Raw genomic sequence first — 13,953 nt, 5'->3', positions numbered from 1 at the left:
GTCTGTCTGTCTGTTTGCAGCACTGCGTCTACACCGTTGCACGTAGAATCGCCAAACTTTGCACACATATTGGTCTTGCCCTGGAATAGACTGTGTCCAATTGATGACGTCATTGGTCACGTGGTTCGGCCGCCATCTTGGAAAAACCGAAAAAATTTGCACCGCTATATCTCCGAAAGTACTGAACAGAAAAAATTGAGACATGGCTCATTGTAAAGAACTCTCCATTGGGAATAAAATATGTTAATGATGATGTCATCAGTCACGTGGTCGGCCGCCATCTTAGAAAAACGGCAAAACTTTGCACCACTATATCTCCAAAAGTGCTGAACAGAAAAAATTGAGACATGGCTCATTATAAAGAACTCTCCATGGGGAATAAAATATGTTAATGATGACGTCGTATGTCACGTGGTCGGCCACCATCTTGGAAAACGGCAAAATTTTGCACCACGATATCTCCAAAAGTGCTGAACAGAAAAAATTGAGACATGGCTCATTGTAAAGAACTCTCCATGGGGAATAAAATATGTTAATGATGACGTCATCAGTCACGTGGTTCGGCCGCCATATTTGTCCTAAATGGCCGATAAAAAGTACAATCCGGCAAGTCCTCGGTCTCTGACCGATTTTTCATTTGTTTGTCTGTTTGTTTGTCCGCACAGAATAAATATGATTTTCTCTGCAACGGTTGGTCCGATTAACAGGAAATTTTCACCAGAGGTGCAACTCCACCTGTATAATTTTTAGTGATAATTATGACATCATCGGTCACGTGGTTCGGCCGCCATTTTGGAAAAACCGAAAAACTTTTCACCTCTATATCTCCGAAAGCGCTGAATAAAAAAATTGAAACATGGCTCATTATAAAGAACTCCATTTGGGGAATAGGTGTTGTTAACGATGGCGTTATTGGTGCCATAATTATGACGTCATAATTCGACAGGGACAACGCTTAGTCTGATCAGTTTGAAATGTATTGAGCGTGATCTATGCAACAATTATATTGGAGAATTTAAATTTATGATATCATCGCTCACGTGGTCTGGCAGCCATATTGGATCAAAGAAAAAATGTTCAACAACAGAAGAGTTGGCTCGCAACAAGTTGACTGTGCAGGGTAAGTATTCTATGAATACCATCCAGTTACCCTGTGCTCGTGAAGCGAAAAGCGGGGTTAACCATTCAGTTGCATACCTGAACCGTGTGCCGTGTGCCGTACGTGTCTGCATTTTAAAAATTCATTTTATCGGCAACCATTAGTCCGATTGACACGAAAGTTTATCATAGAAGCGCCTCCGCCTGTAGAATTTTTTTATTCATAATTATGACATAATAGGGCACGTGGTACGGACGCCATCTTGGAAAAACGTTACACATCTATATCTCCCAAACCGTTCAATGGAAAAAATTGAAACATGGCTCATTGTCAAGTACTCACCATGGGGAATAAGATATGTTGATAGTGATGCCATTGGTGCCTTAATTATGATGTCATAATTCGACAAGTACAACCATTGATCTGATCATTATGAATAAAACAAAAATTCCTCTGCAACTGTTAGAGCGATGGACACAAAATTGTCAGAATATGTGCGGCTCCTCCTGTAGAATATTTTAATATTAATAACAAGAATTCATTTATTTGATAATTATAACATCATAGGTCACGTGGACGCCATCTTGGAAAAAATCGAAAAAAGTTGCACCTCTATATCTCCGAAACCGCTCCATGTAAAAAAATTGAAACATGGCTCATTGTCAAGTACTCCCCTTGGAGAATAAGATATGTTAATGATGATGTCATCGGTGCCTTAGTTATGATGTCATAATTCGACAAGTACAACACTTGTCTGATCATTTGAATTTTTTTTCTCAGCAGCTGTTGGTCTGATGGGCACGAAATTTTCACCATAGGAACGCCTCACGTAGAATATTTCAATGATAATCTAGACATCATACGTCTTGTGGTACAGGTGCCATCTTGGAAAAACCGAAAAATGTTGCACCTCTATGTCTCCAAAACCGCTGCATGGAAAAAATTGAAACATGGCTCATTGTAAATAACTCCATATGGGGAATAGGTGTTGTTAACGATGACGTCATTGGTGCCATAATTATGACGTCATAATTTGACAGGTACAACGCTTAGCCTGATCAGTTCGAAATGTATTGAGCATGATCTATGCAACAATTATATTAGAGAATATAAACTTATGATGTCATCGCTCACGTGGTCTGGCAGCCATATTGGATCAAATAATTATTTTTTTTCAAAAGCAGAGGAGTTGGCTCGCAATAAGTTGACTGCTCAGGGTAAGTATTCTATGAATACGATCTAGTTTTATAGAGTGAATGGTGGGAAATGCTGTGCAGCTAGTTTTATAGAACGAATGGTGGGAAATGCCGCTCAGCTTGTTTTATATAGCGAATGATGGGATATGCTGCGCAGCTAGTTTTATAGAGCGAATGGTCGGAAATGCCGCGCAGCTAGTTTTATGGAGTGAATGGTGGGAAATGCGGCGCAGTTCGCTTTTAGTGCGGCTTAAAAATGTTTATACGCCTGCGAAAATGCAAAGCACGAAGCAATTCATTGTTGAAGCAGGTCATGCGCTTGGCTAGTGGAAGATATGTTTTTGTGTACGTCCAGCTGCTTTATGTGTGGTTGATAGAAGATATGTTTTAGAACTATTATGCTCGTGGCTCGTGGAATTTTTATTTTTTGTGACCGCATAAACCGCGAATACGCGAATCACCGGGCCACTAATGTATTGATAGAAGCAGGTCGCATTTTATCAACCACGAATACGTGGGGTCCGTGGATGTTGCACCGCGAATGTCAAGATCTGGCAGTATTAGATAATATATACGCACATGATTACAATGATTGAACATAGTTTTGTCAGTATTTTTACAATAGCAGGAAGGTTTTTGAGATGAAATTACAATTTATGCAAATTATTGTGATAGTAGACCAATGAGCCCTTTTTCACAATTTTTATTTCTTTTTCTTCTCAGAATCTTTACCTGTTGCTTCGCTGACCGATTTAATCAATAGACGCCTATCATTTGCCCGGGGACACTTTCCATCTGCTTGGAATTTGTGTGTTATTGGAGATGCAGATGGTATCACAGCAATGTTTTTTTATTACTTGCAACAACGAAGATTGTCAAGTATGGTATATTGGTTGGTTGCGTGTGTTATTCTCTCTGTCTGTCTGTCTGTTTGTATGTAACTCACATAAAGATCACAATTTTCAACCAATCTTCACGAAACTTCACCAAATGGTAGGGTTGGTCATAAGGAAGAAGCCTATGGCTTTTGAGGTCAAAAGGTCACCATAGCCAACAACATCATCGGTCAACAACTTTGTCAAATTTCTCAAATCCTCAATTTTTATCCGATTGACTTGGAATGTGAAGAGGATTTGCATATGAGGTCACTGCAGAGCAGACACTGAAGTCAACCACCAATTATTTTTGCGACAACATAGGCCAAAATGTCAACATTATAGGCCCAATTACTAAAATTTGCAATTTTCATTTGATTGACTTGAAATTTGAACAGGATTTGCAGATTTGGTCATTGCATTCAACCACCAGTTATTTTAAAGGTCAAATTTGTTTTCGGGACTCTGCATGATGGCTTTCTTTTCTTTTTTTTTTTTGTTAATTACAATGGTTCATTGATTCCTTGTGGTAATTGATGCTCACCCTCCCCGACTATACATAAAGGTTGTTTTTATTTGCTCTTTAAGATGACGTTTCCTCATGATGGGATTTTTTGCAGTCGTTTTTATTTCATGCTAAATTACATTAATAATTGAGAGGGAAGAGCGACCACAGGAATTGGAATGGATAAAAAAAATTAGAAAAGTAATTGTATTCATGGTGTGTGCCATTCCAGGTTGATCATTTTGCTGCTGTAAAGGAATACAGCCGCTCATCTGCAGACCAGGAGGAACCCCTGCCTCATGAGCTTCGCCCACCTGCTGTTCTCAAGATTACTATGGACTACCTGGTAACACAGATCTTGGATCAGGGGGAGAACTGCTGGGCTGAATGGTATGACTTTGTCTGGAACCGCACGCGCAGCATCCGAAAGGTGAGCTCTCTTCGTGTTTGTTGCAAATATATTGTTTGGGATGAAAAATGGATAAAATGACTGGCATACTGTGGTGAAGGCCACACTTCATTGTTTAAATGTATGGTTTTCACAGATGTATGACACTGGTAAAGTCTATAATTTTTATGCATCTGTAGACAAAGGTTGGAGCACTCATGTTTTTGGGTTGTCTGTCCATGCATTAGTCTGTCCTTCCATTATTGTTCTTTTTGTTACCACGATAACTTATGCATCACTGAAGGGATTTCAACCAAACCTGGCGCAAGTATAGACTGTGGTATATGTGTGTGTGTGCGTGTGTGTGTGTGTGTGTGTGTGTGTGTGTGTGTGTGTGTATATATATATATATAGATAGATATATATATATATATATATATATATATATATATATATATATATATATATATATATATATACTGTATATATGTATGTATATATATATATATATATATATATATATATATATATATATATATATATATATATATTGTAACGAATTTGAGAAGTGTAACGATTTTGAGAAAGTGTAACAAATGTGAGAAGTATGGTTTTGTTGTGTGTAACACCCTCGTAATGTAAAGAAAGGTCGAAGCTCGTCCTCTTAGTTAATTTCATAAACCTACACACAGGACACCATATATCCTTTTAAATAGTTAGTCCCTTATTCTCTGTGTAGGCTAAGGATGTGTTTCCCACTAGTTTGACTCTTCATTGCACCGAATTAAATAAGAGTAGGCCCTCCGACGCCCCAAGGCAGCTTCCAAGTGCTAGGTTTGCCACTTTGCTGCAATTGACTCTTCAGGCACTTTGCTGCATTTTCATCTGCCGTCCACTTTGCTGCATTTGACTCCATTACGCACGAGGTAACGACGAAGAAGAAAGGCGGGTCTCCACCTCGTCATAGAGGGGAGGAGTAAGTCGGCCCCGCTCATCCAACCCAGAACGAGGGGTTTGGCTTGAGAGGGCGGAGAGAGAATGCTTGGGGGAGGTTCGCAAAGGGTGAAGGGCGGGGCCTATATAACCCGCCGCGGGACGCTCCCCAAAAAGATGAGCAGATGAGCTTTTTGGAGAAGATTGAGGTCCGACTCATCTCCATAAATGGAGTCATCACTGTTTGGAGGACGGAACAGAACACATATGAACAAAAGGTGGGAGCGGAGAGGAAGCCGTAGCCAGAGGTATTCCTGGGGGTGGGGTAGAGAGAGGGCAGTGCAAGGAGAGTGAGGAAGAGAATTTTTGATAAAGATCGCAACCCCACCACCAGGATGAGGCTCAGGTCTATCATACCGGAGGAGGGAGCAACCAGGAAGAGATATTAAGGAATCAGAGACTCAGGCCTATATAACCAGACCTATCTTGGTCTGGTTAGGCCTATCTTGAAGGAGGAAAGTTTCTGTTAAGCAGATCAAGTCTGGATTGTCAGAAGCAACCTGAATGGAGAGATCAATCAGGTTTGAGCGAAGGCCCTGGATGTTTGAGGTCCATACCGTTAATGAGGAGAGAGGAGGAGCATCGGGTGCAGGACAGGGGAGGGGTAGGGTCACATGACGGATGAGAGGGGGAGGTAGGGAGAGCAGTTGATTGTGTGTTAGAGATTACAGAAGAGTTACAAGAAAGGGAAGGATGAGGTGGACGAAAGGTTTGATGGTGATGGGATGAGGCACAGTGAGGGGTTGTTTGAGGGGCTGGCAGAGGAAAGTAGAAGGTTGGGGGAGTGGAGGTATGAGATAGAAGGGAGACGAAGTGGGGAGGAGGCAGCTTTGAGGAGGGTGGGGGTGGGGGGGAGGAGAATTGGAGAGGGATGGTAGGGGGGGGGGAGATTTGAAGGGGAGGGGTTGGGGGTGGGAGTTTTGAAGGGGATGGGCGAGGGGGGCGTATAGAGCAAAGGGGCAACGGGGGAGATTTGGAGGGGAGGGGCAAGGGGGGAGTTTAGAAAGTGGACGATTAATGAAAGACGAACATTTATAACAAATTGGGTTTATTGTGATTTTCAAGTTCGCGATCCGTTTAAGAACGATGGAGGAGGGGTGGAATGAATGTGAATTTAGAGCATGTAGTGAGGAAGAATTATAAGAGATTGAATTTTTTTTTGAAGTGAAATGAGTTGAAGAGGAAATTGAAAAAAGCCTTTTAAATAGGAAGAAAAACAGTGTGTTGTAATATACCACTGAATAAAATACTGCAGGGGAAAGTTTAAACATATTTAAACAGAACCGTGAAGAACAATCTTATATTCACAAAAATACCAACGGGGAGAGGGCCTCGAGGGACAACCACGAGTCACATGAACAGGGCAAAAGGTGGAAGGCAAGGGTCTCACAATCTGCCATGATTTTTCCTCGGAAACCCACATTTCCAAGCCAGCCTCCAAAGCCAGTCATGACAGACATGGCATCCTCTGTCATGTGAAGTCCTTTCTGGGCACTTTTGAGATCCTCACCATATGCAAAGCTTTCATCCACAGCTTGATGGAATACTGCTCTCCCTTCTGGGCTGGTGCTCTTGCCTCACACCAAGCTCGGCTTCACGCTGTCGAAACCAAGCTTTCAGAATCATTGGTATCTCCCGTAATGAAACGGATTCTGAGGGCCTCTTACTCTCTCACCACAGGCAGGTTGGTGGTCTTTAAGTCTTCTACCAACTCCTCTCTGGCTTTGCACCCCCCTGCTCTGTCTGTGCTCTGTCCCCCAAATATTCCTTCAGGACGTTCAAGGTCTGCCAGCATTCCTCTCCTGCTGAAACTGCCAAAATCAAGACTCACTGCTCACCTTCACTCTTTCATTCCTCTTTTCTCCCACCTCTGGAACAAACTCCCACACTTTCTTCAATCCCACCCATCCCTCCAGGTCTTCAAAACAGCTGTTCATCACCATCTCGCATCTTCCCCCATCCAAAACCTTGATCTTTTCTACCCCCGTTAATCGACCCCAAACCCACCTCCTTCAAATTCCCTGTTTTTGTCCCCCATCGCACCGCGGAGCGAAAGGGGGACTATGGTTTTCCCCTCCGTCCGTGTGTGCGTGCGTGTGTGCGTCTGTGTGTTGAACCTTGTGAGCAGAATATCTTGAAAAATAAATGAACTACTAACATAATCTGGTGTGTGGGTGTATCTATGCATAAGGAAGAACGCTATTGAAAATTGGTCGCCACGTCAAAATCCAAGATGGCCGCCGCCATGTTTGTCTGAACCTTGTGAGCGGAATATCTTGAAAAATAAGCGAAGTACCAACTTCTAATCTGGTGTGTGGGTGTATCTAGGCATAAGGAAGAACGCTATTGAAAATTGGGTCGCCACGTCAAAATCCAAGATGGCCACCACCATATATGTCTGAACCTTGTGAGCGGAATATCTTGAAAAATGAACAAACTACTAACTTCTAATCTGGTGTGTGGGTGTGTCTCCAACCCATTCACAAATATTATCGACTCTTCCATGTTTCCTGCGTCTTCCACTTTGTCAACTCACATCACTTCACTGATGGGGGACCTTGGCGTAATGCTTGTCTTTACTGAAAGCCCCTGTAGTGTCCATCTTGTTTATCCCGTGTACCCCACACAACCCTATCTCTTCCACAGATCTCCTGTTGTCCCTGTTTCCTACTGTTGTTGCGCTTCCCTCTCTCTCCCCCTCTTGTCCTCCCGTTCCCTTTATTATGTTCTATGTGTTAGCTCTCATGCCAGCCTCTACTAAGTATACAAAAACAAGACCAAAAGTCTAACAGCGGCGTAGCCAGGCTTGTAAAATATTATAAGTCGTGAATTATGCTTACAGCATTAAACAAAGAAATGTGGAGGAATCCCGACATCTGCGGTAAGTTTTACTTACAGAACTGAGCGAATATCTACTGTAATCGATGTACCCCATAAGGGTTGGAGGTAGGCTCATTTTTTACCAAGCAGCTAGCTAGCGCTTGCCAAGCCAGCCGTTCCTTAAGGGGTTTCAATGGAGTGCTTGCTCGAATGCTTAAACCACTTGGCGATCTCTCCACAATAAACTTGATAAATGAACACACACCCAATGTTCTTGAGACCCGACCATAGATCGACAGTAATCTATATACCCCAAAGAGGAATTACCTTCCTGCCACTCCCGCAGTGAGTGGGTGTACTTGTAAATTAAAATGTTAGTCGGTGCTCATCCGTCGTAATGACATCATAGTCGTAATGACGTAATGGACACAAAAATGATATATTTTAACTTCCAGTAAGTTTGCAGTCACTACGAAGGGATTAGCGTTACAATTAGAATTACTATAATATTAACGTTACGTTATCATTATTTCGAAAATGATATTACCATTAAAAAACCGAGGCTAATTCCCTACTTCCTCTGATATCAATATTTGTTCCGAACACCGCTTAGATCATTGATCATGAACCATACACTGCTTCAATCAATTACCTTTCCATTCACGACATTGGGATTAAAATGTTATGGTTATATTTACTATATTATTATTACGAAAATGATACTACTGAAACGATACACGACTGTGTTGAGAAACCTTGGCTTAATTTGTCCGAAGCGGTCCGAAGAGGAGTCATAATGCCTAAATCCTATACTACTGTACTGTATTGTTGGAAGAGCCGTAACGTCTATGCTTTCGATATTTCTTGATCATTTTAACAGTCGGTTTGTTTGTGTTTCACACTGAATGAAAAACGTAAAGGTAGAGCATGGCGATTGTGATATATGACAGGTTCGACGATGTGTTCGGCATGAACGGCATATAAATAAAAATGGCTGAGTGTGGAGAGTCAGCCGCCATACACCGTGATGACATCAGACGTAATCACATCTCCCTGTCATGTGACCATATCCTCAGCTCTGATTGGTATACGTTTGAGGGGGCATACATGCGGATGGACAAACACTGTTCTTGGCGGCTTTGCCCGATGAGCTACGCCGTAAAAACAGCAGTGGAGTGACGGTTTAAAAAGATAATCATACGTTTAACAGAAATGACTGAATAATTTGTGGTAATAATAAATTTTAGTTCTGGTGTTGTGCTCCACGAAAAGCCATTGTTTTGGTTCTGCGAACCAGCACTGTCTGAAGCACCGCCAACCAACATACAGTCCCGAGTTAGTTGTTTCTTTCGTAAATGTTCAGATAGGCCTCCCTTCTGTGTAGTGTGTTTCACGGGTCAATATGCGTTGTGTGGGATTGGATCTGGATTTTCCCCCTTTTCCTTTATTTTGCTTCAACATGAAGCGCTGTCAACATAAAACCAGCCATGAAGGAAGTGCAGCTCATTTGCATATTTGCACCAGAACAGTATTCAAATTGTGTGCCAATCTCCAATGGTCAGCACCACTATAGGCAACCGCATCGATCACCACTGATGGCTCTTGGCCTCCCAACCATCTCCGCACCACCATACCACAACTACCTTCCTCCACAAAAAGTAACAGCAACCCACCTCAAATTTATATTGACCACCACACTTAAACCAAATCCGCTCGACCCTGATTGCTTAACCACCTCCTACAAATTCAGATCTTTACCACACAACCACTGCAAATGCCCACAACCCTGCCTTTACCTTCAAAACTGTCGACAACAGTCACGCAGTACGATGGTGGTAGTGAGCTTGACACCATTCGTACCTCCCACTTCAAAACCTCACTAACCGAAAGCGCAAAAGTTCGCGAATCTCCCCCTAACTTCTGATATACAGCCACGACTCTCCGCTTTCCTGCCATGCAATACGCTTGAAGCAAGGGACACAATGGTCCTCTCGTGGTGAGGTAGAGGGTGGAACAACCTCAAACTCTCTCTCCCTCTCTTAAACTCTGAGAGTGTGATTCTGACATGGCACCTTCGTTGTGTGATTTCATAAAATTGTTGTAAGGGGATACTTAACTGGGTTAGCTCTTCACTGTGTCTTTTTGCTATTGTACATTGCCATGCTTATACTAATCCTCCCCATTGCACGTCTTATGTTCTTCCGTGCTTTGCATACAATAAAACAATTGCTTTGAATGTGCACATAAATTTTCCTCCTCCCATCCTCCCCCCTCCACTCCCATTTTTGGAAATAAAACCCGCACTTTTGTTCTTCCGATCTGTCTGTGTACATCATTTCTTTCATTGGGTTAGTATAGCCTGTACTATTGGTTAGGTGGGACATTTCAGCTCACACTAATAAATTGGCTCCCATCTATGTCCAGTGTGCACTGACAGTTTCACTCGCCTGCGTCTGAGTAAAAGCTAAGATAAGATTGGTGCACATTTAGTGTGTGAAACCTGGTTGTAAAACCACGTCACCCACAGGTAAATGGTTATCGGATGTATAATCCTGTGGAACCTGGTAAACTAATTGGCGTTTGCGGTTCATTAGCAACCCTCCAGGGACTGGAGTTATCTGTGCTCAGTAGCCTCAGGTCTGGGTATCCTGGAGGAACACGAGGAGGAGCCTCGGCTCCTCGTTGTAGACCCCAAAACCCATGGCTGCAACACTATTTATGCACCTAAACGCCGTTCGTTCAAGGTGGAAAACCCCTTTGGGAAGGGGGACAAATTAAGTCACTTCAACCTCCATTGTGTGACCCTGAGTCCCCATGACAAGTTTGGTTGGGATTAGATAAGTAACGACCGAATGTATCATTGTCAGACAGACAGACGCACACACACACACACCAAATTGCATCTTTTGGTCTGATAATGCAATTTTAAATTTCATCACTATTTTTTCCAAAAACCTTCGAATAGTTCATAAAAAAGAATAATGTACCTGAAATAGGTTCACAGAATGTTTGTTAGTGTTGTCAAACTGTAAACAGAGAGGCTAAAACACCCATCTAACATGCCATCTTGTTCTGCTTTCAGGACATAACCCAGCAGCACTTGTGTACACCCATGACTGTGTCCTTTATTGAGAAGTGTGCTCGATTCCACGTGCACTGTGCTCACCATCTGTGCGAACAACCCATGTCCATCTTTGAACCCAAAATAAACAACGAAAACCTGACTAAATGCCTGCAGAGTCTTAAGGAGATGTACGAGGACTTAGCCAACAAGGACATATTTTGTGATTCTGAGGCGGAGTTCAGAGGTTACAGTGTTTTGCTCAACCTCAACCTTGGGACAATCCTCAGGTAATGAAATGGGGAAGCATTTTGCAAATCATTATTTCGAAAACATGAATGACTGATTTGGCATTATTTAAGTTATATTTCAAAAATCACTAGCCTGTGCGCACATGCAGTGTCAGATGGGGTTGTGTATGCATGTGTGTGCATGTGTGTGCCCAGGCCATCACTTATTCTACTGTTTGATGTTTTCGAGTTTAACTTTTGAGCTTTTTTCATCACATTTTCAACAAACCTTTATTATGAGAATATGGAGAACAGAAATTTACACAATGTAAAATGGTTTTTTAATGTTGTTTTTAAGTATAAAGCGAACACGGATGGGCTCTGCATTTTGGGATACTTTCTGGTTTGGTATTGCTATGTTTCTCCATGCTAGCTTGAGTTTGAGCTCAGATTTTTGGAAAGCCGCTTATCAAGTATACTATAAATCTTGTTATGTTTTTCTCCGAGTATGAAATCATAACATCAAAGATCCAGAGCATGAGCATCTGGACCAGATTGTTAATTTGCTCATGAAAGAAAGAAAGAACTAGAGCAATCTGACCGCGTCACCAATATGCCGCCGCGTAGTCCCTGCCCATGACAATGGGCAGATACCCTCTTTGACTGTCCTAAAAATATACAAGTTTGATTTAAATCCCTTTGGCTGTTCTTATGTATTACATTTTTACCAGACATGGCAGGTTTCACATCGATCGGTGAAGTGGTTTCAGAGAAGGGATTATTTTTAAATATCGGCTTTGAAGCTAATATGGCTGCCAAAACGCATGACGTATGACATATAAAATGTACACTCTGCATATGTATGGGTAGGGGATCACATTTAGAAGTTTCGTGTTGATCAGATGAGGATTGTTTTTGTATTCATGATCGCTGCCAAACGACATGACCTACGACGTTGTCATTTTCAAACTATATGCAGCAATGCATATAGTTTGAAATACTTTCTCTTCTCCGGATCTCAGTCAACGGAGCATCTTCTCTTCTGGACTTGGTTATGACTAACTTCCCTGAAAATGTCTGCTGCTCTTCTTCTGCTCCAATCGGCTCTTCTGATCATGTGCTTGTTAAAGTGGACATCTCTCTGACCATTCTCAGAGAGCCTCCTCAGCGTCTACGAGTCTGGCATTTCACTCAGGCCAACTGGCACGGTCTTCAAGCAGCCATCAATCATCTGGACTGGTCTCCCATCTCTACTGCCTCTGACATCAACTCATCCTGGGAATTCTTCCAAAGTAAATTGCTCTCTCTCATGCACAGATTTATCCCATCTCGTCTTCAGTTGTCATACCCTTCCTCCCGTCCATGGTACACGGAATCTTGTGGTGAGGCTATTGCCCAGAAACATCTTGCTTTCGTCTCCTGAAAAGCAAATCCAACGGAAGGAAATCTCATTTCCTTTCACAAAGCCCGAAACAAGTGTGTGCCCACCCTCAGGAGAGCCAGGAAACAATATCTCTCCGTTCTCAGGACCGAACTCTCTTATCTGTCTCCCTCTTCCAAATCCTGGTGGCGTCTGGTCAAATCTGTTTCTGGTGTTTGTTTCCCCTCCATCCCCTCCATCCCCTCCCTCACCTCAAATGGCCACACGGCTGACTCCGCACGTGAAAAAGCTGAATGCCTCAACTCTGTGTTTGCCTCTAAATCTTGTGTCCCAAACCCATCCCTCTCTGTACCCACCGTACCCAGTCGTACCCAGCTGCTCCTGGACTCTGTGTCCTTTCCTCCTGACAAGGTGGAAAAGTTTCTGTCAACCCTCGACTCTGATTCTGCAACTGGACCTGACGGCATCAGCCCACGGGTCCTAAAATCATGTTCTTCCGCTCTTTCACTCCCTCTCTCTGTTCTCTTCACCCTCTCTTTTGCTCAAGGTCATCTTCCATCTGCTTGGAAATCTGCCAACATCACCGCTTTGCACAAAAAAGGTGCAAAAACAGATCCCAGCAACTACAGACCAATCAGCCTTCTCCCAATTATCAGCAAAGTCATGGAATCCATCATTGCTTCAGATATGAAATCTTTCCTCTTCTCCAATGGCTTGATCTCTGATCATCAATTTGGTTTCAGACCTGGACACTCCACTCTGGACATGCTGCTTCTGCTTTCTCAACAATGGATGGAGGTCCTCAATGCCAAACAGGAAATTAGAGCAGTCTCCCTTGACATATCACGTGCCTTCGATACGGTCTGGCACCCCGCTCTGCTCACCAAACTCTCCTCTTTTGGTATCCATGGAAATCTCCACGCATGGCTGGCGGACTTCCTCTCTAGTCGTAGTCAACGTGTGGCCCTGAATGGGTTTCTCTCATCTCCTCTTCCTGTTCAGGCTGGAGTTCCCCAAGGCAGTGTTCTGGGCCCTGTGCTTTTTCTGGTCTTCATCAATGATCTCTCTGACTCTCTTGAAAATCCTCTCTATCTCTTTGCTGACGACTCTACTCTCTGTCGCTCCATTCTTCATCCCTCAGATCGGCAGTCTGCTGCCTCCTCACTCTCTGCAGACCTTGACAAAATCACAGACTGGGCACACATGACAAAATCACAGACTGGGCAAACAAGTGGAACATGTCTTTCAATCCTGACAAATCTCACACTCTTACGATGTCTTTCCAAAAAGACCGACTGGACAACCCTCCCATCCACTTTCTGAATAATCCTCTCCAAGAAGTTCTGTCACTCAAGCTTTTGGGTCTCACTATCTGCCATGATCTTTCCTGGGAAAACCACATTTC

General features: G+C 42.9%; 1 protein-coding gene across 1 annotated transcript in view; it reads left to right on the top strand.

Annotated features, from left to right (window-relative positions):
- LOC144889314 (uncharacterized) overlaps positions 1-11,429 on the top strand; it is a 49,629-nt gene extending 38,200 nt beyond the window's left edge. The window contains exons 8-10 of the mRNA XM_078769441.1: positions 3,908-4,105; positions 10,959-11,227; positions 11,321-11,429. Of these exons, the coding sequence (XP_078625567.1) occupies positions 3,908-4,105; positions 10,959-11,227; positions 11,321-11,429 (576 nt within the window). The remainder of the gene's footprint in view (positions 1-3,907; positions 4,106-10,958; positions 11,228-11,320) is intronic.
- Positions 11,430-13,953: the final 2,524 nt, after the last annotated feature.

This window comes from Myxine glutinosa, unplaced genomic scaffold, assembly GCF_964187855.1.
Source record: "Myxine glutinosa unplaced genomic scaffold, kmMyxGlut1.1 SCAFFOLD_2537, whole genome shotgun sequence".
NCBI lineage: Eukaryota > Metazoa > Chordata > Myxini > Myxiniformes > Myxinidae > Myxine > Myxine glutinosa.
Note: the sequence above shows the minus strand (reverse complement) of the source record. Positions and strands in the feature narration are given on the sequence as shown.